Genomic DNA, 27,974 nt, shown 5'->3' on the forward strand with positions numbered 1-27,974 from the left:
TTTGCCCAGATACGGCGCAAGTGACGCGCTGTCGTAGGAGCCGACCAATGGGGAGGACTCGGAACGGACGGGGGGGGGAGATAGGGAGGAGGAGGAGGTGATGCCGGCTCTCCCGTTGCCTTCTGGGAGTCGTAGTGCCGGCTCTCCATTCCTTCCCCCTACAGAACGGCCGCCGAATGGAACTCAATGAAACGGAGGACCGCGTTTCCCCAAAAGCACCGCGGCGCGGCGTCTGAGCTACGGGATGCGAGAAGAGGCAAAAGACGTTAATCCGGTGTTCTCCCTCCCGTTTGGCTGCGCGTACAGGTGTGCAGGTGCAGGTGGTCAGGGGCTGATGCGGGAGGGAGGAGGCAGAGGATGGAGGAGAAGGCCCTGCGCAGCGTGAGCAGCTCCAGCAGCACCAAGCCCTACTTGGAGAAGCTCACCCTGGGGGTGACCCGCATCCTAGGTAAGGTGGAGGTGGCATCCCTGGTTGCCATGGAAACGGCCGAGGGATGGAGCCGCAAAGAGCCTTTCTTCCCTCTCTTGCTCATTGTATGGCGCTTTCCCCTCAAATCAGCCCTGTGAGGGAGGCCAGGCTGACCTATATTTTCCTATATTTTCCCTCACAACAGCCCTGTGAGGGAGGCCAGGCTGACCTATATTTTCCTATATTTTCCCTCACAACAGCCCTGTGAGGGAGGCCAGGCTGACCTATATTTTCCTATATTTTCCCTCACAACAGCCCTGTGAGGGAGGCCAGGCTGACCTATATTTTCCTATATTTTCCCTCACAACAGCCCTGTGAGGGAGGCCAGGCTGACCTATATTTTCCTATATTTTTCCTCACAACAACCCTGTGAGGGAGGCCAGGCTGACCTATATTTTCCTATATTTTCCCTCACAACAGCCCTGTGAGGGAGGCCAGGCTGACCTATATTTTCCTATATTTTTCCTCACAACAGCCCTGTGAAGGGAGGCCAGGCTGACCTATATTTTCCTATATTTTCCCTCACAACAGCCCTGTGAGGGAGGCCAGGCTGACCTATATTTTCCTATATTTTCCCTCACAACAGCCCTGTGAGGGAGGCCAGGCTGACCTATATTTTCCTATATTTTTCCTCACAACAACCCTGTGAGGGAGGCCAGGCTGACCTATATTTTCCTATATTTTTCCTCACAACAGCCCTGTGAGGGAGGCCAGGCTGACCTATATTTTCCTATATTTTTCCTCAAAACAACCCTGTGAGGGAGGCCAGGCTGTCCTATATTTTCCTATATTTTTCCTCACAACAGCCCTGTGAGGGAGGCCAGGCTGACCTATATTTTCCTATATTTTTCCTCAAAACAGCCCTGTGAGGGAGGCCAGGCTGTCCTATATTTTCCTATATTTTTCCTCAAAACAGCCCTGTGAAGGGAGGCCAGGCTGACCTATATTTTCCTATATTTTCCCTCACAACAGCCCTGTGAGGGAGGCCAGGCTGTCCTATATTTTCCTATATTTTTCCTCAAAACAACCCTGTGAGGGAGGCCAGGCTGTCCTATATTTTCCTATATTTTCCCTCACCACAGCCCTGTGAGGGAGGCCAGGCTGTCCTATATTTTCCTATATTTTTCCTCACAACAACCCTGTGAGGGAGGCCAGGCTGTCCTATATTTTCCTATATTTTTCCTCACAACAACCCTGTGAGGGAGGCCAGGCTGTCCTATATTTTCCTATATTTTCCCTCACCACAGCCCTGTGAGGGAGGCCAGGCTGTCCTATATTTTCCTATATTTTCCCTCACAACAACCCTGTGAGGGAGGCCAGGCTGTCCTATATTTTCCTATATTTTTCCTCAAAACAACCCTGTGAGGGAGGCCAGGCTGTCCTATATTTTCCTATATTTTCCCTCACAACAGCCCTGTGAGGGAGGCCAGGCTGTCCTATATTTTCCTATATTTTTCCTCACAACAACCCTGTGAGGGAGGCCAGGCTGTCCTATATTTTCCTATATTTTCCCTCACCACAGCCCTGTGAGGGAGGCCAGGCTGACCTATATTTTCCTATATTTTTCCTCAAAACAGCCCTGTGAGGGAGGCCAGGCTGACCTATATTTTCCTATATTTTTCCTCACAACAGCCCTGTGAGGGAGGCCAGGCTGTCCTATATTTTCCTATATTTTCCCTCAAAACAGCCCTGTGAGGGAGGCCAGGCTGTCCTATATTTTCCTATATTTTTCCTCAAAACAGCCCTGTGAGGGAGGCCAGGCTGACCTATATTTTCCTATATTTTTCCTCAAAACAACCCTGTGAGGGAGGCCAGGCTGTCCTATATTTTCCTATATTTTTCCTCACAACAGCCCTGTGAAGGGAGGCCAGGCTGTCCTATATTTTCCTATATTTTTCCTCAAAACAACCCTGTGAGGGAGGCCAGGCTGTCCTACATTTTCCTATATTTTTCCTCAAAACAACCCTGTGAGGGAGGCCAGGCTGACCTATATTTTCCTATATTTTCCCTCACAACAGCCCTGTGAGGGAGGCCAGGCTGTCCTATATCTTCCTATATTTTTCCTCACAACAACCCTGTGAGGGAGGCCAGGCTGTCCTATATTTTTCCTCACAACAGCCCTGTGAGGGAGGCCAGGCTGTCCTATATTTTTCCTCAAAACAGCCCTGTGAGGGAGGCCAGGCTGTCCTATATTTTCCTATATTTTTCCTCACAACAGCCCTGTGAGGGAGGCCAGGCTGACCTATATTTTCCTATATTTTTCCTCACAACAGCCCTGTGAGGGAGGCCAGGCTGTCCTATATTTTCCTATATTTTTCCTCACAACAGCCCTGTGAGGGAGGCCAGGCTGACCTATATTTTCCTATATTTTTCCTCAAAACAACCCTGTGAGGAAGGCCAGGCTGTCCTATATTTTCCTATATTTTCCCTCACAACAGCCCTGTGAAGGGAGGCCAGGCTGACCTATATTTTCCTATATTTTTCCTCAAAACAGCCCTGTGAGGGAGGCCAGGCTGACCTATATTTTCCTATATTTTTCCTCAAAACAACCCTGTGAGGAAGGCCAGGCTGACCTATATTTTCCTATATTTTTCCTCAAAACAACCCTGTGAGGAAGGCCAGGCTGATCTATATTTTCCTATATTTTTCCTCAAAACAACCCTGTGAAGGGAGGCCAGGCTGACCTATATTTTCCTATATTTTTCCTCAAAACAGCCCTGTGAGGGAGGCCAGGCTGACCTATATTTTCCTATATTTTTCCTCACAACAGCCCTGTGAGGGAGGCCAGGCTGTCCTATATTTTCCTATATTTTTCCTCAAAACAGCCCTGTGAGGGAGGCCAGGCTGTCCTATATTTTCCCTCAAAACAACCCTGTGAGGGAGGCCAGGCTGACCTATATTTTCCTATATTTTCCCTCACAACAGCCCTGTGAGGGAGGCCAGGCTGACCTATATTTTCCTATATTTTTCCTCAAAACAACCCTGTGAGGGAGGCCAGGCTGTCCTATATTTTCCTATATTTTTCCTCAAAACAACCCTGTGAGGGAGGCCAGGCTGTCCTATATTTTCCTATATTTTCCCTCACCACAGCCCTGTGAGGGAGGCCAGGCTGACCTATATTTTCCTATATTTTTCCTCAAAACAGCCCTGTGAGGGAGGCCAGGCTGTCCTATATTTTCCTATATTTTTCCTCACAACAACCCTGTGAGGGAGGCCAGGCTGACCTATATTTTCCTATATTTTCCCTCACAACAGCCCTGAGAAGGGAGGCCAGGCTGTCCTATATTTTCCTATATTTTTCCTCAAAACAGCCCTGTGAGGGAGGCCAGGCTGTCCTATATTTTCCTATATTTTTCCTCAAAACAACCCTGTGAGGGAGGCCAGGCTGTCCTATATTTTCCTATATTTTTCCTCAAAACAGCCCTGTGAGGGAGGCCAGGCTGACCTATATTTTCCTATATTTTTCCTCAAAACAACCCTGTGAGGGAGGCCAGGCTGTCCTATATTTTCCTATATTTTTCCTCAAAACAACCCTGTGAGGGAGGCCAGGCTGTCCTATATTTTCCTATATTTTCCCTCACAACAGCCCTGTGAGGGAGGCCAGGCTGACCTATATTTTCCTATATTTTCCCTCACAACAGCCCTGTGAGGGAGGCCAGGCTGACCTATATTTTCCTATATTTTTCCTCAAAACAGCCCTGTGAGGGAGGCCAGGCTGACCTATATTTTCCTATATTTTTCCTCAAAACAACCCTGTGAGGGAGGCCAGGCTGTCCTATATTTTCCTATATTTTCCCTCACAACAGCCCTGTGAGGGAGGCCAGGCTGACCTATATTTTCCTATATTTTTCCTCAAAACAACCCTGTGAGGAAGGCCAGGCTGTCCTATATTTTCCTATATTTTTCCTCACAACAGCCCTGTGAGGGAGGCCAGGCTGACCTATATTTTCCTGTATTTTTCCTCAAAACAACCCTGTGAGGAAGGCCAGGCTGTCCTATATTTTCCTATATTTTCCCTCACAACAGCCCTGTGAAGGGAGGCCAGGCTGACCTATATTTTCCTATATTTTTCCTCAAAACAGCCCTGTGAGGGAGGCCAGGCTGACCTATATTTTCCTATATTTTTCCTCACAACAGCCCTGTGAGGGAGGCCAGGCTGTCCTATATTTTCCTATATTTTTCCTCACAACAGCCCTGTGAGGGAGGCCAGGCTGTCCTATATTTTCCTATATTTTTCCTCAAAACAACCCTGTGAGGGAGGCCAGGCTGACCTATATTTTCCTATATTTTTCCTCACAACAGCCCTGTGAGGGAGGCCAGGCTGTCCTATATTTTCCTATATTTTTCCTCACAACAGCCCTGTGAGGGAGGCCAGGCTGTCCTATATTTTCCTATATTTTTCCTCACAACAGCCCTGTGAGGGAGGCCAGGCTGACCTATATTTTCCTATATTTTTCCTCACAACAGCCCTGTGAGGGAGGCCAGGCTGTCCTATATTTTCCTATATTTTTCCTCACAACAGCCCTGTGAGGGAGGCCAGGCTGACCTATATTTTCCTATATTTTTCCTCAAAACAGCCCTGTGAGGGAGGCCAGGCTGACCTATATTTTCCTATATTTTTCCTCACAACAGCCCTGTGAAGGGAGGCCAGGCTGTCCTATATTTTCCTATATTTTTCCTCACAACAGCCCTGTGAGGGAGGCCAGGCTGACCTATATTTTCCTATATTTTTCCTCAAAACAGCCCTGTGAGGAAGGCCAGGCTGACCTATATTTTCCTATATTTTTCCTCACAACAGCCCTGTGAGGGAGGCCAGGCTGTCCTATATTTTCCTATATTTTTCCTCAAAACAACCCTGTGAGGGAGGCCAGGCTGACCTATATTTTCCTATATTTTTCCTCACAACAGCCCTGTGAGGGAGGCCAGGCTGTCCTATATTTTCCTATATTTTTCCTCACAACAGCCCTGTGAGGGAGGCCAGGCTGACCTATATTTTCCTATATTTTTCCTCAAAACAGCCCTGTGAGGGAGGCCAGGCTGACCTATATTTTCCTATATTTTTCCTCACAACAGCCCTGTGAAGGGAGGCCAGGCTGTCCTATATTTTCCTATATTTTTCCTCACAACAGCCCTGTGAGGGAGGCCAGGCTGACCTATATTTTCCTATATTTTTCCTCAAAACAGCCCTGTGAGGGAGGCCAGGCTGACCTATATTTTCCTATATTTTTCCTCACAACAGCCCTGTGAGGGAGGCCAGGCTGTCCTATATTTTCCTATATTTTTCCTCACAACAGCCCTGTGAGGGAGGCCAGGCTGTCCTATATTTTCCTATATTTTTCCTCACAACAGCCCTGTGAGGGAGGCCAGGCTGACCTATATTTTCCTATATTTTTCCTCAAAACAACCCTGTGAGGTAATTTCTTCTCCCCTCCCCCACCTTCCCCCACCTCCTTTCCCTCAAGACTTTCCCTTCTGGTTTTCCCTTGGCAACCCTTTCCTGTTTTGTGGGGCCCATTGCAGTAGGACCCCCTCCTAAAGTGGCTCTCTGCTATCAAGCTAGCTTCCTTCCGGGCTTGAGAATCTCCGCAGCCAGTTATTTCCTTTTTTTTTAATAAATATTTATTAGAATTTCCAATTTAATACCAAAAGCCAACAAAAAAACAAAAAATGCACAAAAAATAACAAAAATACACAATTAATAAAAAAGCAAACAAATATAATTCCCATTACTTATTTCCATTACCTTGTTTCCCAGACCTCCTCCCAGCCAGTTATTTCCTCTCAGCCTAACCTGCTTTGCAGGGTCGTTGTGATGACAAAATGTGGGAGAAGATAATGACGTTCAACATCTTGCGCTCCTCTGAGCAAAAGTGGGAAATAAATGTATGAACAAAAATGTGCCAGGGCTATTTATTTTATTGCATTTTTATTGCAGGTTTACCTCCAAGGAGCCCAATGTGGCATAGATGGTTCTCTCCCTCCTCATTTAATCACAACAACACTGTGAGGTAGGTTAGACTGACAGGCACTGACTGACGCCCACCCCCTGCCTGGTCACCTAGTGAACTTCATGGCCAAGTGGGGATTCGAACTCTGGTCTCCCAAGTCCAGAGAATTGAATAATACAGAATTGAATAATACAGACTTCCAACAGATTTATATTCCTTAAAAAACCGAGGTATGGAACCAAATATCATGATATGCGTTAATACATTTCAGAATGTATATACTTCATTATATTTATGATGTATGGTATTGGAGAACCTTGATCTATTTTGACATATTATTTGATATTACCAGCTGAAGAAGGCATTTACTCCGAAACAGGGCCCTGTCCTGGTCGCCACTACTGAGTCGTACATCTAATTCATACTCCTGATACTTCTTTTTGGCCCTGTTTGATTCTTTATTCTGACTTTATATAATATGGACTCTTTTTGATTACCATTGAGACTTGTATAAAACAATTGTTGTGTACTGGTATTTTATGTACCTTTATACTATATTACTGCATATTTGGAACTACATTATTTCTGCACTTAAACGTTGTGTTTAAATTTACTATTATTTTAAAACTGTCGCACTTATACGTTGTGTTTAAATTTACTATTAGTTTAAAACTGTTATTCTTAGCAGAATATACACGTTTTTCTTTTCAACTCTCAAGTAGGAATTATTCCTTGCATTGAAACTTTTGGCCAGAGCTCATGGCATGAAATGCTGCCTGGACCGTCTCATGTTTTGGACCTGACCTTCAGAACACTTGCCCCCCAAAATAAGTTACCTCTGCTTGGAGGAAAAATACCTGCTCCTTTTTCCTCTTTTTAAAGGACTGCCTTCTCCAAAGTGTACATGGCTCTTTTAATAGTGTAATCTTCTGTTTTGCCCTTGGGATATTTCTAATCTAACATCCAGGCTTTTAAGACAGAATTTCCCGTTTGATCTAGGATTTGGTTCAGGCCCCTTCAGAACCTGCCGCTCACTTATCCCTCGAAACCTTTGTGCAACCTCCGTCCCCCGTCCTGCCTGTGTTCCCTTTGATCTCAGGAGAACCAAATTTATTCTGTTTATAATTTGCCGGCTTGTTAAATGCTCCCGTGGCAGTGTTGCGGAGGAGGAAGGCCCCGCTGGATGACTGGCCCTTTCCATAAAGGAGATCTGTATTTTCGTATTAAGGTTGGAACTAAATGATTTTAGGCGTGAACCCCAGAATAGAGCACCGGAGACTGTTTTGCAGGGAGCCCAGGGGATGAACTAAATGACCTAATAGGATTTCCCCCATCTTTTACCTTTGATGCTTCAAAGGGCTCCCTAAGGGTGGGGCCCCCTATCTGTCCTCTTCTATTTTCCATGCAGAAACCTAAGATCTGCCTGCTTGATAGCTTCCAAACACTGTGTGCTGTGCAGCGACTTTCTTCCTCTAATTCCGTCTTCCCCAAAACCAGTGACCTCTGGGAGATTTGGAGCTGATGGAAGCTGTAATGCCGTGGTGTTATGGACCGGCTGGATGCAGAGAAGTGGTGGGAGGCACAAGCTGGGGAACCCCCAAGGGAACCCCCAGGGGAAGAAGGCTCTCGGAATCAGAATCAAAGAAAAGCCCTCAACTACTAGGACCCAAATTATCTCAGGGCCTTGCTGATTCCTGGTTCTTCAAGCACTGAGAATCTCTGGTGGTTCCCAGCACCCCCAGTTTCATCTAGTCTTCACTCGGAATGTAACCTTTAGTGTGACAAGCCAAGCCCTGTGGAACTCCCTGCTACTAGAGGTTTGTCAGGGACCAGCCCTCCCTTCCTTCAGAGATCTTTGGAAAGCTTTGTTTGGTTGTACGTTTACAAACTCAGAGGTGTGAGCTTGCTTTTGTCGTGTAATGTTACTGATATTAGGTGTAATTTGAGACAAACATATGCCTATCAACAGAAAGAAAACTTTCTCTTTTCTGATGTTTCATATTTGTTAGAGTTCAAAATCCCTCTTCGCAACAACAGGTCATGGAGAACTGTAGAATAATAGCCAATGCTCCTGAAAAGAAGCATGCATGCAGTTTCTGGCAATATTTCCCAAAATTATTTTTAAACTATACTATACTGAAATGTTTAAATGGTTTTTTTTATTCTCCCCACCACACTTGCCATTCTCTCCTGCCACCCCCTTTGAGAAACACTACTCTCAGGGGTGTTGGACATGTCCCCACCAATTATTCTCCCTCTGTTAAATTGGGCTATAATGATGAACTGAAGAATCAGGGGAATCTCACCTGCTTTTGGGTCCTGCTTTGAAGAGCACCCTCCGTGTGTGCGACGCACCCTTCCTCTTGATGCTGCCGCTCTGATAGCTGTTAGTTTAGGAGGCATGAGTTTTCAGGGCATGTAATCCAGGGCAGCAGAGAACCGGACATAGCGATGACATCAGGCAGCAGGCAGGCAGCTCAAGAAGAGGAGCAACGCAAACCTGGACAGAGCTGGCTCTGCGGATGCAAAGTTATAGATGCAGCAGGGCAAGGGGTCAGTCTTGACATAGGCCGACAAGAATGCTGAGGGGGAGAGATGATAGGGCTCTCAGGCAACAGCTGGATACTGCAGGCCTGTTTCTGTCCATCGGGGCCAAGCAAAGACAAATGTTGGAAGCAGTATAACGGACAAGAGGGCCAGCTGCACATCAAGGCTTGTTTGTTTATTAAATTTGTACACTGCCCTACACAACATAAAACCACAGTATGAAAAGCACAAAATACAAGTTAAAAATAAAAACAAGAAGAACAAACCAATAACAACCTCTCTTGTTTGCAGGCTAGCACACTCCACAAAGCAAGGATGCCCTCCAGATGTTGGGAAAGGATTGTAGTTTAATAGTAGAACATCTGCATTACACGCAGAAAGTCCCAGGTTCCATCTCCATCATTTGCAGGTAGAGAGCTTCCCTGCCTGAAACCCTGGAGAGCATCTGAACCCTGGAGACAATGGTGAACTAGGTGGCCCAACAGTCTGGTTGAGCATAAGGCAGTTTCCTATGTCTCAGTGTTGCAGTACTCCAACCCCCATTTCTGCACATATAGAATCCTAGCTGCTATTGTTACATACAGAAACAACTTTAACTAATTATAACTGAGCGCAGGTCACCACAACCAAAAACTGCAGTATCTAGCTCACCTTGCAATGATAAACCCTAAATTGAGACAAGACAATTTAAGGAAAATTCACCAAAAACTATTCACTTTGGTTGTTGTTAGTGGCTGCGGACATGCCATAACATTACAGCACATGACTCCCCACCCCTCGAGAATCATGGGAACTGTAGTTTAAACCTAAACACAGTGCTGTAGGTCCCAGTGCAACACATGACTGGCTTATCCTAGAGATCACTGCGTGCAAAAACTTGCGGTGCCAGAAGATGTTGAGCCTAATATTTACCTTGGAATCCCAACCACCTCTGCCCAGGACAATGTAAGACACCCTGGACTCAGTCATTCAAACAGTTATGTTGAGACTCAGTTAAATTGTCCTGTACCCTAGGGCCCCTCTTTTCAAGTTTGTCTAGATCACGGAGCACCGATTGGTGGAACCGTGTGATAGATGGGTTGGAATTAGGTGGAACGAAGGAAGATTCGGATTTAAATTGCTATAAAGGCTGATCATTAGATCCAAACATATCACGTAGCTTGATATTGTGCATGAGCTTTTACACACTTTCTGCTGTGGTGTGAAAGGCATAACGAGGCTTGGGCACAAAACCCAGTCCTAGCTGTAAGACCTGTTCTTCCTCCGATGTTGAGGTGCGGGATGAGTTGTAGACTATTAATATCTCTTCCTTTGCAGGGTACGTCTGCCCCCTTGAAAATCCTGTTTATCGTTTCTGAATCTGTTTCTGGAGTAAAGGACGTAAAGTGGAATATCGTTCATCTATGGCCGACTGCGATGTGATGCTAAGAGTAACTAGCAGACCTGGTTACGTTAAAAGACCTGGGTCTAGAGTCAGGCTAGTTACTTATCCAGACCTCATGGCGAGTTCTTTTTGCTGAGTTGATCTTCAGATGCCCTTATGTCCAAAGGGGCTCCAAGTGAGCTAACCAACCAGCGGGCCATTTCCCCTCTTGCAGGATGGCTTTCTTCTTAAAGAAGAAGAAAGGTTCATCAAAAGTTTATCCAGTTAATTTACAAGAGAGTGTCGCCCAGGACCCTGCTGCCCAAAGAACATACCAACTCTTGCCAGTGCTGGTGAAGCCTCCTCAAGCCCGTGCAGAGGCCTGGAGGAAGAACCAAGTCCAGCCAGTTGTTTTCCCTGAGTTACTACAGCACCAGACCAGTACAGTTCAGCGGGTCAGCAGCAGACCAGACGAAAAGCATTCTGGGCCAGTGTTCCCAGGTGAGTAGGCAGAACCAGATCCCTTTCGGGTTCCTCTTTTCAAGGCCTGCATCATACGAGGCTGGTGTCTCTCTTGGTTTCCTTTTATCTCTGGGCACAAGCCCCACCTACCCCACCCCTGAATAACCATAGTTTAGAGGTCCAGGGCCCTAAGGAAGTCAGGTTATCCTCTACCAGGGCCAGGGCCTTCTCAGTGATGGCTGTAACCTGGTGGAATGCTCTGTCCCATGAGACCAGGGCCCTGCAGGGTTTAACCTCCTTCCGCAGGGCCTGTAAGACAGAGCTATTCTGCCTTGCTTTCAATTTGAAGTGATCTTTTATTCCCCTTCCTTCCCTCCCTCTCCTCTTTTTATGAAGATTACCTGCTCTGGGATCCCACAGCTAATTCGCCCCTGGTCTCCTCACTGGCCCAAGTAGGACTAATTTAGCCAGCTAGCCCTGGTGATCATCTAATGTTTATTGGATGGATTTCCCCCCTAAATTGATTTTTGAATTCTGAATTTATTGTTATTCATGTTTCATACTGTATTTTATGCTTTTTTGTTGTTGTTGCATAAATCAAGTGTTTTAATTTTGTTGTTAGCCGCCCTGAGCCTGGTTTTCTGAACCAGGAAGGGCAGGGTATAAATAATAAAATTATTATTATTATTATAGCATGTCCATGGCTACAGCCTGCACCAAAAAAATCACGCATCCACTGTTGCGTGGGGCCACAACGGCGCAAAAATGTGGTTACAAAGCACGGATCCACATGGATCCTCAGGATTTTTGCATTGGGCTACTCCAAACTCACCGTCAAATCGCATGTCTGTGGCCACAGCATGAACCACAAAAATCATATATCCACTGTTTCGTTCAGAACATTTTTTTTTCTTGTTTTCCTCCTCTAAAAACTAGGTGCATCTTATGGAGCGAAAGATACAGTTTTAGTTTGGCATTTGTGTTCCCTTTTAATAAGAATAATAAGTGCTGGGGAGGCCAGAGATTCACACTGTGGCCTGAAATAACAAGGTGGAGCCGTAGTCTTCCCAGAGCTGGTACAGCGCCAGATCAGCACCCTTCAGCCAGTCAACAGAAGGCCAGACTCCAGGCAGCAGCAGCACTTGCCCCTGCTGAAAACGAAGAGCCCCAAGGATTCTGGGCCAGTGTTCCCAGGTGAGTAGGCAGAACCAGATCCGTTTCGGGTTCCCCATGGCAAGGCCTGCGTCATACAAGGCTGGGGTCTCTCTTGGTTTCCTTGATCTCTGGGCACAATTCCCACCCACTGCACACCTCCTTTTTAAAGAGACGTGTAACATGGAGCAGGGACTTCTGGGTGGCTGGCCTCTTCTGCATTGCTGAGGATTGGACTAGGTGGCCCCGCAGGTCCCTTCAGATGCTACAGTTCTATGATCCCTGTTCAGATACGGCATGCATCCACTCATCGCAACAGTCAAGAAGCCCTCTGACAAAGAACTTGCCCTGTTTTTTCGTGTATAAGATGAGGTTTTTGTGGAGTATGGTGGTTAAAGGGTTAACCCCTAGTGGTGTCCTGTATCTGGGGGTGGAGCTTCGTTCGGGAAGCTGCGTCAGTTCTTCGTCTGTAAGTTACTTTCAGTTTTTACACTGAGACACAGAGCGTGTGTTTTGTGCTCCGGCACAGAGAATGTCTCCACGTTCTGATGGATTTATTGCTTGCAAATAAACACTGTTAAAGAGAGAAGAACAGCTTGTGGACTCTTCCTTACTCTTTCTCATACGGAGGCAACGTTGCGACTCTGCATACTGCTTAAGGTAGCTCCTGACTAAAGCCTGCGCTGAGAAACACAGCAGAAGTTTTGCGCAGAGGGAGTGTACTGGACACGCAGTTATTCACAGGTTATGGGAAGTAACATTTCTTTTGCCGGGTGTGAGAAGAGACCATAAGGAAAGAGGCCAGCTTTGAACTCCTGCCTGAGAAGGAGGCAGTCCTGAGTTCGCTGGAGCTTGCAGCAGACTACATCTTCAGAGGACCAGCTGGCAGAAGCATGAGTAAAGCTTATAAGCCCCGGGGCAAGATGGCGCAGGCTCAAGAGGCTTTTAACGTACCCTTTGGGAAGCTAACTGGCCCCAACTGGGATGAGTGGTCCGTCAGAATGAAGTACTGGCTGCTGGGAGAACAGCTCTGGTCTTGCATGCATCCCCCACTACCTCAAGCTGCTGGGAAAGCTAGTGAGGCTGTGCTGGTCCCAGGGGGGTTACCGTGTGGCATGGTCTGAGTCAGGTCCTGGGTCGAGGGTCTGGAGGCTGTCTGTCAAGGGTGAAGCGGGGTCCAAGGCAAGAATCTGGGCGTGGTCAGGAACTCCAGAAGAGCAGGTCAGAGTGCTGGCAGGAACAGGTTTCCAGCGATGTTGCTCCCACAACCTGGGACTAGACTGACTGGCCTTTATCTCCTCTGGGGCCTAAGGCGGTCCCAGCCTACAGGTGACTCGCCTCTCCTGGCCTTAAGGCGAGCACTCCTCCTGAGAGAACTTAGTTCCCTCCGCCTCTCTGCCCTGAGCCTCTGCAGCTCAGGAGAGGCTGGAGGGTTACTGGACCCAGAGGCAACCTCAGCTTCCCCTGACAGGGCTGGGAGAGAAGCACCTGCAGGCAACGGGTCCTCAATCACCTCCGGAGCCAGAGTGGATTCATCTGGTGTCTGCTCCTGAGGATCTGGCACAGGTGCGGGCCCTTCAGATTCAAGCCCCTGCCCTGGCTCAGCCGGCCCTGGAGGCAGGGACTCCTGTGCAGGCTGGGATTCTTCAGGTTCAGCCTCTGAATCAGATACCCAGGCCATCACAGAGACAGACATGGCTGCAGCTCTGGAAAAGGAGCAATGGGTGCTGGGTATACTAAAAGCAAGTGTGGATGCTTGGCTTTTGCCTCATGTAGAGGGCATTAAGGAGTCCCAGGTCGCTTGGCAGGCACTGGAGAAGGCGTTTGTAGCCACAGTGGGAGCCAAAGACCGAGAGGGGACTGTGAGCCCAGTGGGGGCTGAAAGGAGCCCAGCGAGGGCTGAAGGCAACGTTCCTGGAAGCTGTTCCTATGCTTCAACACATCTGTGCGATGAACAGGGAGAGAGGCAGAGAGCTGGGAGGAAAGCAGTGGCAAGCTGTTCCTCAGGAAGCTGGGCACCCAGGAATGGGGGTGCAGACAGCAGCTGTAAGAGCTCTGTTAAAGCCAAAGTCTCCAAGAGTTGTTTTCGCCGTGAGAGCTGTTCTGCAGAGGCTCGGGAATGCAAGGTCAGCCAGCAGAGAAAGCAGATAAGCGACGGTTCTCAGACAGCGAAGCTTGAGAACACCGGCAGAGGCCCTAGTGGGGGCGGAAGTGTTTCCATGGCAACTTTGGAACGTCAACAATCAGCCACTCTCTTTTATCTTGGACAATGGAGCGACTCACACTCTAGTGCCATCTGGTGGGCTTCTTCAAAATTGCAAGTCTGTGACAAGTGGACGATATGTGTCATTGGCTGATGGATCGAAGAGACAGTTAACTGAGACTGGCATGTTGTATTGTTCTTTTCTAGATCATGAATTCCAAGCTTTTGTGGTTCCTGAGATCGCCAACTGTCTTTTAAGTGTGTCCGCTCTTGTAGCTGATGGCTTCAGTGTAAAGTTTGCAAATAACGTGTTCTTTTTTCAGGGATGGGAAGAAGCTATACAGTACTGAGTGCAAAGATAGGCTGTTCATGGTGGAGATGCCTATTGCTAATGTTACTGTTGCTGAACCCTCTGAAGAGGCACAGGTGCAGTGCGCAAATGTGCCACCACACAATGGTTGTGTACATCTTTGGCACAGGAGATTTTCCCACACAGGGTGGTCCTACGTTAAAAAGGCCCCAGAAAATACTGAGGGGTGTAAGTTTAAGGGATGTGACAAGTTCTTAGATTGCAGAGCCTGTAAACAATCTAAGGTAACCACATGCACTTGGGGACGCAGTGTGGCGCTGTGGGTTAAAGCCTCAGCGCCTAGGGCTTGCCGATCGAAAGGTCGGCGGTTCGAATCCCTGCGGCGGGGTGCGCTCCCGCTGCTCGGTCCCAGCGCCTGCCAACCTAGCAGTTCGAAAGCACCTCCAGGTGCAAGTAGATAAATAGGGACCACTTACCAGCGGGAAGGTAAACGGCGTTTCCGTGTGCGGCTCTGGCTCGCCAGAGCAGCGATGTCACGCTGGCCACGTGACCCGGAAGTGTCTCCGGACAGCGCTGGCCCCTGGCCTCTTAAGTGAGATGGGCGCACAACCCCAGAGTCTGTCAAGACTGGCCCGTATGGGCAGGGGTACCTTTACCTTTACCTTTAACCACATGCACATATCCCAGATCCACTAGAACAGGGATCTGCAACCTTTAAGACAAAGAGCCACTTGGACCCGTTTCCGAAGGAAAAAAACTGGGAGCCGCAAAACCATTGTGACATTTAAAACAAATATATCTCCAGAGCCGCGATCTGACAGCGGGCGGGAAGGTGACGTCGGGATGGTGTGTGACTAACGCATGCACCGCCCCCATGCGATGTCACAGCCAGTACAGCGCCCGCCACAGTGGGGAGTGTTGGAGCAAACAATGCGCCTCCTCCCCTCGCTAGTATCCACCCCGGAGCCGCGGCAAAGGTGTAAAAGAGCCATATGCGGCTCCGGAGCCGCGGGTTGCAGATCCCTGCACTAGAAAGACCAGCAGGCCCTTTGAGCTACTCCATGCAGATTTGTGTGGCCCCATGCAGGTAGCGTCTTTGGGTTGATCCAAACACGTTCTGTTGCTGATCGATGATTTTTCAAAAAACTCATGGATTTTTACAATCCGACACAAGAGTGAGGCTGCTGCATTGATGAAAGATTGGATCACAGCAGTAGAGTTAAGATTTTCCACGAGATTGGTGTCCTTCCAAAGTGATAGAGGGGCAGAATTCACTGGGTCTGCGCTGCAGAATTTCTTCCGACAGAAGGAAATTAGTCACAGGCTAACAGCACCGCACAGTCCTCAACAGAATGGTGTTGCTGAGCATAAGAACAGAACACTGCAAGAGGCTGCGGCTGCCATGCTGTTTGACGCAGGCCTGCCACAGCGCTTTTGGGCCGAGAGTTATAAATGTGCGGCCTTTGTACAGAACAGAGTGTTCAATGCAAGTGTAGGGGACACGCCCTATTTTCTGCTGCACGGTAAGAAGCCCAAGGTGGATTTCTTGTGTGTTTTTGGCTGTGAGGCATGGGTCCTCATTCCAAAGGACAATCGCAGAAAGGGTGAACCAAGAGAAGATGATCTTTGTAGGGTAAGAACCTGGGTCCAAGGCTTGGCATTTTGCATATCCAAGTGGCAGTCAGTCTCAGCTGCTTATTAGCAGTAGTGCTGAGTTCTGTGAGCAAAGTGGGTGGAAACGCCTGTATGGGAACCCAGATGTTCTTTCAGAGCAGTTTGACTCAGATGAGGAAGAATTTAAGTTCAGTGCGCTTTCTGAGGTTTGCAGAGAGCTGGAGTTCAAGAGATCTGCTGGCAGAACTGTTTGCCTGTCATTTACGAAGACAATCAGCCTTGCCTCAAATTGGCAGAATCTGGGCAATTTAAGGCCAGGACCAAGCATCTAGACATTCATTTCCAGAATGTGTGTCAGAGTGTTCAAGAGGGATTAGTTGCGCTGAAATACTGTCCCTCAGCCAAGAACCTCGCTAATGGTTTTACAAAACCATTGAACTTCCAGCGTCATGGTGAGTTCTATGAAGGTCTGTGTTTGGGGTAAGCTGTATTGCTTGTTTCCCTCCTGATGCAGGGCAAGAGGGGGTGTGGAGTATGGTGGTTAAAGGGTTAACCCCTAGTGGTGTCCTGTATCTGGGGGTGGAGCTTCATTCAGGAAGCTGCGTCAGTTCTTTGTCTGTGAGTTACTTTCAGTTTTTACGCTGAGAGACGCTGAGACACAGCGTCTTTTGTGCTCCGGCACAGAGAACATCTCCAAGTTCTGATGGATTTATTGCTTGTAAATAAACGCTGTTAAAGAGAGAAGAACAGCTTGTGGACTCTTGCTTACTCGTTCTCACACGGAGGCAACGCTGCGACTCTGCATACTGCTTAAAGTAGCTCCCGACTAAAGCCTGCGCTGAGAAACACAGTAGAAGTTTTGCGCAGAGGGAGTGTACTGGACATGCAGTTATTCAGTTTTCTTCCCCAAAAATCATGTGTCAGATTGGGGTTCCTCTTATACATGGGTAGTGCTGAGGGGTGACAGGCGGTTGGTTGTAGCCTCCAGGAGGAGATTTCCAGCGGTGATTTCTTTGCTGTTGAAAGGGCTGTTGTTGATTGGCTGCTGCTGTGGCAATCAGGCAGTGCAATTTGATTAATGGCTACCCCCCCTAAAAAAAAGCTCAACGATAACCCTGGGCAATCCCCCCCCTCAAAAAAAGCTTAACAAGTCTTGGCAATTTCCCCCTATTTTCTAAATATTGCGTACCCAAAAATAGGGGGCGTCTTATACACAGGGACATGTTATACACAGAAAAATACAGTACCTTTCCCTCTCATCCACCTTATTTACTCCTCTCTCTCTCTCTCTCTCTCTCTCTCTCTTTTAAGAACTCTCAGATGAAAACTTCGGGGAATTGTTGATGGGTAGGAAGATGCTGGGAGGAAGAACATTCAGAGAAACTTTGGAGATGATGGATGAGAGGGAAATTTTAGACACCATCCTCCAACACCCCCATCCACTTCCCCAGGTGTGTGTGATGCAGGTTGGTTGATTGAACTCATGAGCTTTCCCCTGTTTGTTAAGAGGAGATATACTTAAATTATGGGGTTGCTAAAATGCATATACAGTACCTATAAAGATGTGACTGTCCAACGAGGCCTTACAAATAGGGGGGGAGAGAAGGCAAGCAAAATGTGAGCTGAACTATTTAAAATGTTAAGATATGATGCTGTTATGGTTCTACACTCAATATGCCAGCAAATTTGGAAAACTCAGCAGTGGCCAGAGGATTGGAGATCAGTCTACATCCCAATCCGAAAGAAGGGCAGTGCCAAAGACTGCTCCAACTACTGCACAATTGCACTCATTTCACACACAAGGTTATACTTTAAAATCTACAAGGCAAGCGGACCGAGAACTCCCAGAAGTGCAAGCTAGGGGAAACTGCTATAGAGACGGTGTGGGACGCAGGAAAGGCAGTTATGAGGGGCTTTCTAATACAGAAAAATAGTCAAGTAAGAAAAGAAAAAGAGACAAAGAAGGAACAGATCCTAACACAGATTATGGAAAATGAAAGAAAGTTAACTATCAACCCCAGTGAGGAGACCGCGAAGCAGAATATAAAGATACTACAAGCTAAATTTTCTACAATAATTGACCAAGAGGTAGAATGGAAAATTAAAATGATGAATCTGAGGACGTTTGAATCTGCAAATAAGATAGGCAAATATTTGGCGTGGCAAATAAGAGAAAGAAGAAAACAAAACATGATTAGTAAGATAAGGGAAGGAGAAAGGATTGTGGAAGAACCAAAAGAAATAAGAAAGATATTCCAAAAATATTATAAGGATTTATATAAAAGAGGAAAGGAAACAAAACAAGAAATAGACTGCTTTTTGCGAGAACATCACCTAAAACAAATTTCAAAAGAAGAAAAAGAGATATTAGACCAGACAATTACTCAAGGAGAGATAAAGAGGGCCATTAAAAAGATGAAAAGTGGGAAAGTGCCAGGGCCAGATGGCCTTTCGGCCAAATATTACAAAATGCTAAGTAACCAAATATCCCCAGTGTTAGGAGAAGTGATGAATAATATATTAAAGGAAGGAAGGATCCCGAATACCTGGAAGGAAGCATATATCACCTTGATTCCTAAAAAAGATGCAGATACCTTGGAAGTGAAAAACTATAGGCCAATTTCATTATTAAACAATGATTACAAGCTATTTGCAGATATAATGGCAGAAAGATTAAAAAAGGTCCTGAACAATAAAATACATAAAGATCAAACGGGCTTCCTCCCAGGGAGACAATTAAGGGAAAATGTAAGGAACTTGATAGATATTATTGAATATTTGGATATGAGTATAGATAGACAAGCGGCCTTGGTGTTCATAGATGCTGAAAAGGCGTTTGATAATATCTCGTGGGATTTCTTGAAGAAAAGTCTGGAAACGATGGGAATGGGAGAGAAATTTAGAAAAGGCATAGAAGCAATATATAAGGAACAGAAGGCAAAGTTGGTAATAAATAACACCACAACAGAATACTTTAGTATATATAAAGGAACTAGACAGGGCTGCCCCCTGTCTCCTCTATTGTTTATAACAGTATTAGAAATACTGAACGAGAGACTAAGGGGGGCAACAGAAGTTAAAGGAGTCAAGGTAGGAAAGAGGGAATATAAAATCAAGGCCTTTGCAGATGACATCGTATTAACCTTAGAAGACCCAAAAAATAGCGTAAAAGAAGCTTTACAAAAAATTGACGAATTTGGAGCCGTGGCAGGACTTAAGGTAAATAAAAATAAAACCAAAATGTTGGTCAAAAATTTAACAAAGGAAGAAATGATAGATTTAGAACAAAGGACGGAAATTGCGGTAGCTAAGAAAGTGAAATATCTTGGAATATGGGTCACAGCTAAGAACATAAATTTATATAAGGATAATTATGATGTCACCTGGAGGAGTATAAAGAAAGACATGGAAATTTGGGGGAGGATGAAACTCTCCTTTTTGGGGAGGATAGCTGTTGTTAAAATGAATATTCTGCCTAGAATGCTATTTCTATTTCAAACTATCCCCATACTTAAATGCTTAAAACAATGTAAAGAGTGGCAGAGAGCCTTGGCGAAATATATTTGGCAGGGGAAAAGGCCACGGATAAAAATGAAAATTTTGATAGATAAAAAAGAAAGAGGGGGCTTTTCTCTCCCGGACCTAAGTCTATACTATGAAGCGGCTTGCATACTCTGGTTAAAAGATTGGATAAAACTGGAGAATAGAGACCTATTGGACCTGGAAGGTTTTAATAACTGGTACGGATGGCATTCGTACCTTTGGTATGGGAAAGTGAAGGTCCACAAGAGCTTTTTAAACCATATTTTTAGGGGACCGATATACCAAGCATGGGAAAGGAATAAAAACCTCCTTGAAAGAAAGACTCCCTGGTGGATTTCACCAATAGAGGTTCTAACGGTCAAGAAAAAAAACATGGAGGAGAAAAACGCCACCTATGAAGAAATGTTAAGAAAAACAGACCAAGGGCCCAAACTCAGACCTTATGAAGAGATAAAAAGCTTATTCACTGGTTGGTTGCAATACCACCAGGTGAATGATTTGTTAAAAGAGGATAAGAAGAAGTTGGGTTTTGATGATAAAAAATCAAAATTTAACATAGAAGTAGTAGAAGGCAAAAACAAAACCCTATCCAGAATTTATGATATACTATTAGAGTGGTATACAAAGGACGAGGAGGTGAAGGAGGCAATGATTAAATGGGCAATTGACTTTGGTTATAACATCGATTTCGAAAGGTGGTCGGAAGTGTGGAATTGTAACATAAAGTTTACAGCATGTATGGCACTGAGAGAAAATGTTTGGAAGATGTTATATAGGTGGTACCACACCCCTGTGAAATTGGCCAAAATGTATAGATTAAAGGATAAGAAATGCTGGAAGTGTGGTGAGGTGGAGGGTGATCTATATCATTTATGGTGGACATGTAAAAAGGTGAAAGGCTTTTGGGAATCACTTTATAATGAGCTTAAAAAAATACTTAAGTACACTTTTCCCAAAAGACCTGAAGCCTTTTTGCTGGGAATGACGGGCAAAGAAATCAAAAAGGAAGACAAGACGATATTCCTCTATGCCACCACAGCAGCGAGAATTATGTTGGCACAATACTGGAAAGTGGAAACCATCCCCAGCATAAATGACTGGCAGATTAAAATGGTAAATTATGCTGAGCTTGATAAATTAACAGGTAAAATAAGAGATCAAGATGAACAGAAATTTCTGAAAAATTGGAGTAAATACTGGAACTATATTGGAATAAATGTCTAATGTGAACTGGCGGGGTTAGAACAATACTACCAGCGAGTGAATTTAGGATTATAGATTAAAAATCAAATACGTAATTGTCAGAGCTGCCTCTAGGTCCCAGCTCACAGAGGACCAACGCTAGGCTGTAGTAATGTACAAAAGTCTTTATTGAAGTTCAGTTTCCATTTCAAAGCCACAGCGTGCAGCCCTACGTCTTAAACCCTAGATCGGCGAAGTCCCGTCTGAGTCTCCTCCCCTATGACACTAGTTTAAGATCCTAGCCCTGCTCCACCTTTTACGCTGCTCTCTCCTCCTCTGGGTCCTCCTGCCCGCTGGGGCATTGCCCTTTCTGGACTCTTCCGACGCTGAGTCGCTTAGCTCCTCCCCCTCCCTCCGGCGGGCTTTAGGACCCGGTTCCCAATCCTCATTCTCTGCTGTCCCGCGCTCCTGTACATTTGAACTTGCCTCTCGCGCCAGCCCAGTGACCTTTCTCCTAACCGTTACAGTACTTCGGTCACTGCTTCCCTCTTCCGGGACACTGGCCGGATCTGACCTCTCCTCCGTTGTCCGACTTTCTGATGGAGGCATGGTCAGCCCTGCCTTATCTTCTCTCCCTGGTGGGGAATGCACTGGCCCCGATCCTTGGGACTCTTCCCCCCCACTCTGCTCTGGTGGGGAAGCTGGTCCTGATTTCCAGCTACTGCTCTGGGAGTCCCTGCTGCCCCCTTGCTCCTGGGGCATTCCCCTTGGGAACCCCCTACCCCTGGCCACTGGCGCCCCCTTCTGTGAATCTTCCGATTCGCTGGAGAGGCTCATGGAATCCCTCGGTCCACTGTCCTCTTCTCCTACGCTCCCCTCGGATTCTTCCCCTTCGCTCTCCATCTCCTCTCTTTCCTGTGCCTCTGCTCCTGATCCCCTGACAGTAATGGAAGTAGATATTCGATACTTACCAAAAGGGTGGAAGGGAGTCTAGGGTGTTTTTCTTTTCTTTTCTTTTCTTTTCTTTTCTTTTCTTTTCTTTTCTTTTCTTTTTTTTTCTTTTTTTTTTTTTGCACGATGTAGCTAAATTATTTTCTTTGTATAGTTGGAAAAAGGAAAAAGTTGGCTTGTATATCTCTGTTGTAGTGACCCCTTTTTGTAATCTTTTCTGTATATATATATATATATATATATATATATATATATTTCTTTTTTATATGTCTGTTTTGTGTATAACTTTAATAAAAATGTATTCGGGAAAAAAAAGAAGTGCAAGCTGGATTTCAAAGGGGCAAAGGAACCAGAGACCAAATTCCAAATACGTGCTGCATTATGGAGAAAGCTAGAGAGTTCCAGAAAGACATCTACTTCTGTTTCATTGACCACCCAAAAGCCTTTGACTGTGTTGACCACAGCAAACTATGGCAAGTTCTTAAAGAAATGTGAGTGCCTGATCACCTCATCTGTCTTCTGAGAAATCTCTATGTGGGACATGAAGCTACAGTTAGAACTGGATATGGAAGTACTGATTGGTTCAAAATTGAGACTGTATATTGTCTCCCTGCTTATTTAACTTGTATGCAGAATTCATCATGCGAAAGGCTGGACTGGATGAATCCCAAGCCAGAATTGAGATTGCTGGAAGAAATATCAACAACCTCAGATATGCAGATGAAACTACCTTGATGGCAGAAAGTGAGGAGGAATTAAAAGAACCTTTTAATGAAGGTGAAAGAGGAGAGCGCAAAATATGGTCTGAAGCTCAACATCAAAAAAACGAAGATCATGGCCACTGGTCCCATCACCTCCTGGCAAACAGAAGGGCAAGAAATGGAGGCAGTGAGAGATTTTACTTTCTTGGGTTCCATGATCACTGCAGATGGTGACAGCAGTCACAAAATTAAAAGACACCTGCTTCTTAGGAGAAAAGCAATGACAAACCTAGACAGCATCTGAAAAAGCAGAGATATCACCTTGCCAACAAAGGTCCATATAGTTAAAGCTATGGTTTTCCCAGTAGTGAAAACTTTTATTTAAAAGATGCTTGGAGATTTAAGCATCCTATAAAAAGGATTTCACCCACTTTTCAGAACCGAACCAATCTGCCAGTAGCATAGACACGCTATGGATTTTGAAAGAAATAGTGTGGAGAATAGTGGTAATACAATCAAAAACAATTTCTAACCACAACCCCATGATGTTAACATTAAAAGAGGACAGATAGGGGGCCCCACCCTTAGGGAGCCCTTTGAAGCATCAAAGGTAAAAGATGGGGGAAATCCTGTTAGGTCATTTAGTTCACCCCCCTGGGCTCCCTGCAGAACAGTCTCTGGTGCTCTCTCCTAGGGTTCACGCCTAAAATCATTTCGTTCCAGCCTTAATACAAAAATACAGATCTCCTTTATGGAAAGGGCCAGTCATCCAGCGGGGAAAGTAGCAGGTTTTTTCCTCCAAGCAAAGGTAGCTTAGTTGGGGGGGGGGGAGCAAGTGTCCCGAAGGTCAGGTCCAAAACATGAGACGGTCCAGGCAGCATTTCATGCCATAGCAGGTTCAAAGGAGAGGCAGTGTGGTGCAGTGGCTAGTGTTGACAGACTTGGGAGACCAGAGTTCGAATCCCCACCTGGCCATGAAGTTCACTAGGTGACCAGGCAGGGGGTGGGTGTCAGTCAGTGCCTGTCAGTCTAACCCAGTGTTTCCCAACCTTGTGCCTCCAGCTGTTTGTGAACTACAACTCCCATCATCCCTGGCTAGCAAGACCAGTGGCAAGGGATGATGGGAATTGTAGTCCAAAAACAGCTGGAGGCACAAGGTTGGGAAACACTGGTCTAACCTACCTCACAGTGTTGTTGTGGTGATTAAATAAGGAGGGAGAGAACCATCTATGCCACACTGGGCTCCTTGGAGGAAAACTTGCAATAAAATAAATAGCCCTGGGACATTTTTGTTCATACATTTATTTCCCACTTTTGCTCAGAGGAGTGCAAGATGTTGAACGTCATTATCTTCTCCCACATTTTGTCATCACAACGACCCTGCGAGGCCAGTTAGGCTGAGAGGAAATAACTGGCTGCGGAGATTCTCATTATGCAATGGGGCATCCCTGTTTTCATCAGAGAAATGTTGGAGCATATGTGGCTGTAGCATCTGCCTTCTCATCTCCCTGTGTCTGTATCTGTGGCATCAGTATCAGCCGGCCGCAGCCACCAGCTTGCCCTTGCCTTCTCTATCACAGATGTCTTCTAAGACATTTTGTCACTATTATCTATGTGCAGCACAGCCGCAAACAGAGGCCCAGCAACACTGCCACATCCACAGTTATGCTATGGAACTCACTGCCACAAGACGCACAGCTGGCCACTAGCTTGGATGGCTTTAATATAAGATTGGACAAATTCATGGAGGGTGGCTCTGCTCTGATGGCTCTGCTCTGCCTCCATAGTTGGAATATATATAAAAAACAAAAAGCATTGTCCAATAGCACCTTAGAGACCAGCTAGTTTTTTCTTGGTATGAGTTTTCGTGTGCATGCACACTTCTTCAGATACGCATGCACATGAAAGCTCATACCAAGAACAAACTTAGTTGGTCTCTAAGGTGCTACTGGACAATTTGTTAATAATAATAATAAATTTTATTTATATCCCGCCCTCCCCAGCCGAAGCCGGGCTCAGGGTGGCTAACAACAATAAAACAGTACAACACTCTAAAATCATTCATTATAAAATTAAGTCAAATCAAACCGATGGCAACCATTGGGCCAGAGCTCCGCGAAGATTGCCAAATATTTTTTCTATTTCTACTACGTCAGACCAACACGGCTACCTACCTGAATCTAGATCCATAGTTGGAGGTAGCAATGCTTCTGAATACGACTTGCAGGAAACCACAGGAGGGTTCCAATTTAACAACTGGTTGAATATTTTTTGGATTGATTTTTTAAAATGGCATTTGTTAGATTTGCAAGTGTTAAATGCTTTTTTTTAAAAAAATTGTCCTTTTTTATCTTTAATTTTACTCTTGTGTATAAATATTATATTGAGTTTCATTGTCAAGTCAACCTTTTGGGACTGTTAAAAGAGGAAATTCCCTTTAATATAGTCCCGATTCTTGTAGAGGAAAGGAACACCATGTAGAGTGCATTTTGAGGCTCTTACCGGTCAGCAGTAACAAATAGAGACAAAAACAATATTAAAGCAAGGCGGCAATTAAGCCTGATCGTTTATTGCAAATAAAAGATCTGTTGCATCAGGGTCCCTGCTCAGCGGAGGAGCAACCCGAACAAAAGAAAACTCAGACATTTATACCTTTCATTTTCCATACAGAAGAATGAGCAAGTGGAAAAAAACAGAGGACGTCAGACTAGGTGCTACATGAGGGATTTACAGGTAAATCAGAAGGGCAAATAGTTGTTAACTGTAGCATTTGTGGATACTTGATTTCTATGGTGTAGACAGGATTTAGGCAGATTCCTGTTTTCCCATGTTTATTGATGGCTATGTATTGTTTGTTTTTCTGATTTTGCAGGACGACTTTGAGTGATGCCTGGAGCAGATCCATAAGAGAGGAAATGAAGACAGGATTTTGGGTGTTTCCCGGTACTTTGCATATATAAGTGTGATTGTGTAGCCTTGTTTTGAATAAAGTCATTCAACTTGTGAATTGGTGTGTGTGTGTACTGTAGACTTTGTAGATGGCACTGTGTAGCTACGGACAACAATGACATTTCTTATTAGTATAAAGGTTTTTGCAGATTCATTGGTACAAATAAAGAAATACACAATTTTTTGTCAGCATTGAAAAGTAAAGATACAGAAGGTAACAGATACATAATACAGATACGCGAGATTTCAGTAATAATAAGTGCATAGATACAACGATGCAACAAATGTAATGTCAGCAGACAAACCTTGAGGGAATTTTTTGAGGGAATTTATAACTCACTTTATAATGGTTTATTATTCTTATAACAGGACTGTAGAATAATCTACCAACTAAACCCAGGGTCGGCAAATTTTCCGTTGATGGGCCAGATCACCCGCGTGAGCGCGCACACATGCGCACACGCCCGCCACTCTTTCCCCGCTGGCTTTTAGAGTCGCGGGGGGGGGGGGAAGGCTTCTGCGGCTTCCTATTGGCTGCAGGAGCTTCCTGCAGCCAATAGGAAGTCGTGGCTGCGATACGGAAGTCAGTCCCCATGTGGAGGAACTGGTGCAGTGTACCGGTTTAGCTCCACGTGGGGACTGACTGCAGTGAATAGGAAGCCGTTGCTGCCCGCTTGGTCAGTCCCCATGCCGAGCTAAACCGCACCAATTTTCAAACAGGCACGTGCCTACATACGCCGCCCTGACGCCAAGGAAAGAGCAATTGGGACGGCCTTCTTCACTGAGGTGAGAGTCGGAAACGGAGAACGCCTGCAGGCGCTCCTGCTTTGAAACAACTGCACCCAGGCAGGCAAGGAAAGCAGAGGGTGTAAGAAGGTCTCCTGCGCCACCATTGATGGCTGGCAGGCCTGCCCTCTGCCTGAGGCAGCAATTTCTACAGGCCTTAGATAAGAGCTGAGGGCAGTGTGCATTAACTAACTCCTTGTGCTTTGCTCCCCCTTTCTTCCCACCCGGGGGGGGCCTGCCCTCTGCCTGCCCCTCAGAGCCAGCATGGCACATAGGGCTGGGCTTTGGTGGCCACAGCCTTGCCTCTCCTCCTCACCTGCTTTCCAGCAGCCTCTACAACGGCCTTTCCCAACCTGTGGGTCCTCAGATGTCGTTGGACTACAACTCCCATCATCCCTAGCTAGCAAGGCCAGAGCTCAGGGATGATGGGAGTTGTAGTCCAACAACATCTGGGGACCCACAGGTTGAGAACCACTGCTCTACAAGCTGCCCACGGGAGGAGGCCAGCAGCAGTGGCCACAGAGATACCATGGAGGGGCAACAACAGGCCCCCTCACAGCCGCCACCGTCATTGGGGACCAGCTCTGGCTCATACTCCTCCCCCAGCTCGGTGGCGGCAGCTCTGGCAGGGAAAACAGGTACATTCCGGGATTGAATGAGAAGCCGGTTGGCTTTCATAATTCCGGGGCTGTCCCTGGAAAATCAGGACAAACTTGGAGGGTATGGGGTAGTGAACTTTGATTTTCATGGCACTTTCTTTGGCCTTGCACCCCATCAAGTGTTTTCTTTCTCAGCTCCTTTTTCACCGGGAGATTGCAGCAGAGAGAACATTGTGGACACTCTCCAAGAGTGGCTGGTGGCACCCAACCCCCTGATGCAGATGGGCGGCCTGCGAGGACTAAGCCACATTCTACAACACCCGCTGGTGGCAAGAAATTGGTGGCAGGGGACACATTATGAAGCGGTGTACAAATTAATCTAACAACGCTTTGCCTTTCAATGAGCCAGTTGAAAGGAGATTCCCTTGTTCTGCTGCAGCCTTATTCTCAGGTGCAGACCAGCATAGGCAGGAAGCTGCCTTAAAGAGAGTCAGGCCAATGGTCTGGCTATCTCAGGGTTGCCTATACTGGTCAGCAGCAGAAAGACTAATCGGTTGCCTTTCTGTCTACTCCCGTCCCCAGGTGTCAAGATACAACCAGAAACTGCCAGCAACCTTAAGGGAGCTCACAGAGCTGCTGAGGAGCACCAGGCCCGAACATTGGGAGACAGCAGCTGTATTGATAGGTAATTGAAAACAAAGCTCTTAAGATGAAAGGGGGTTTTAGGGCATGAGCCAGAAGTGGGATTTCAGCTGGAAAACCTGGAGGCTGAGAGGCAGGGATGCAACTCCATGTGTCATGCACTGCCTGACTCTGTCCAAAGGAGAGCGCTAAAGGGAGGCTGCACCCAGAAGGTAGTTTTACTCTGCCTCTCTCCATCAGGCTTGGGGACGCCTGACGCCCTAGAAAGGACTGCTGCTGCTGCTGCTGCCACTGTCACCCAGGACTGCGTGCCAGGAGCCTGAGGGCCCTGCCCTGCCTCTCTCCACCTGGCTTGGGGGGGGGGCACTGACAGGCTTCACAAGGACTGCGGCTGCTACTCGGCAGAGAGGGCTCCTCTTTTTAATAGTTTTTAAATTATATTTTATCTGTGGCCTTTTAAATTGTGCTTTTTTGGTATGTTCTTTTGTTTGTGTGTTTCTTTCTCTGTTGGGGGTGGGTGGGTGTTGGGTTGCGGATAGGTATAGTTTTGATC

The 27,974-nt window shown here is 46.3% G+C and overlaps 1 protein-coding gene and 1 long non-coding RNA gene across 4 annotated transcripts in view; one reads left to right on the top strand and one right to left on the bottom strand.

Annotated features, from left to right (window-relative positions):
- Positions 1 to 27,974, bottom strand: part of KIAA1328 — a gene marked incomplete at its 5' end in the record, with an annotated part of 249,014 nt that overhangs the window by 215,434 nt on the left and 5,606 nt on the right. The window contains one exon of one of the 3 annotated variants that reach the window (XM_079994889.1): positions 8,724 to 9,047. The exons of the other annotated variants lie outside the window; for them this stretch is intronic. Coding sequence (XP_079851015.1) covers positions 8,724 to 8,820 — 97 coding nt within the window. Of the gene's footprint in view, positions 1 to 8,723; positions 9,048 to 27,974 lie in introns of those variants that run through there. 3 annotated transcript variants of the gene reach the window in all.
- On the top strand, positions 148 to 27,898 carry LOC307226393. The gene is made up of 6 exons (XR_013843361.1): positions 148 to 448; positions 10,282 to 10,828; positions 11,726 to 11,983; positions 17,380 to 17,534; positions 25,318 to 26,300; positions 26,438 to 27,898. It is a non-coding gene; the product is annotated as an uncharacterized lncRNA (long non-coding RNA).

The sequence above is a fragment of the Podarcis cretensis genome (genome assembly GCF_951804945.1).
Source record: "Podarcis cretensis genome assembly, chromosome: 11".
Classification (NCBI taxonomy): Eukaryota; Metazoa; Chordata; class Lepidosauria; order Squamata; family Lacertidae; genus Podarcis; species Podarcis cretensis.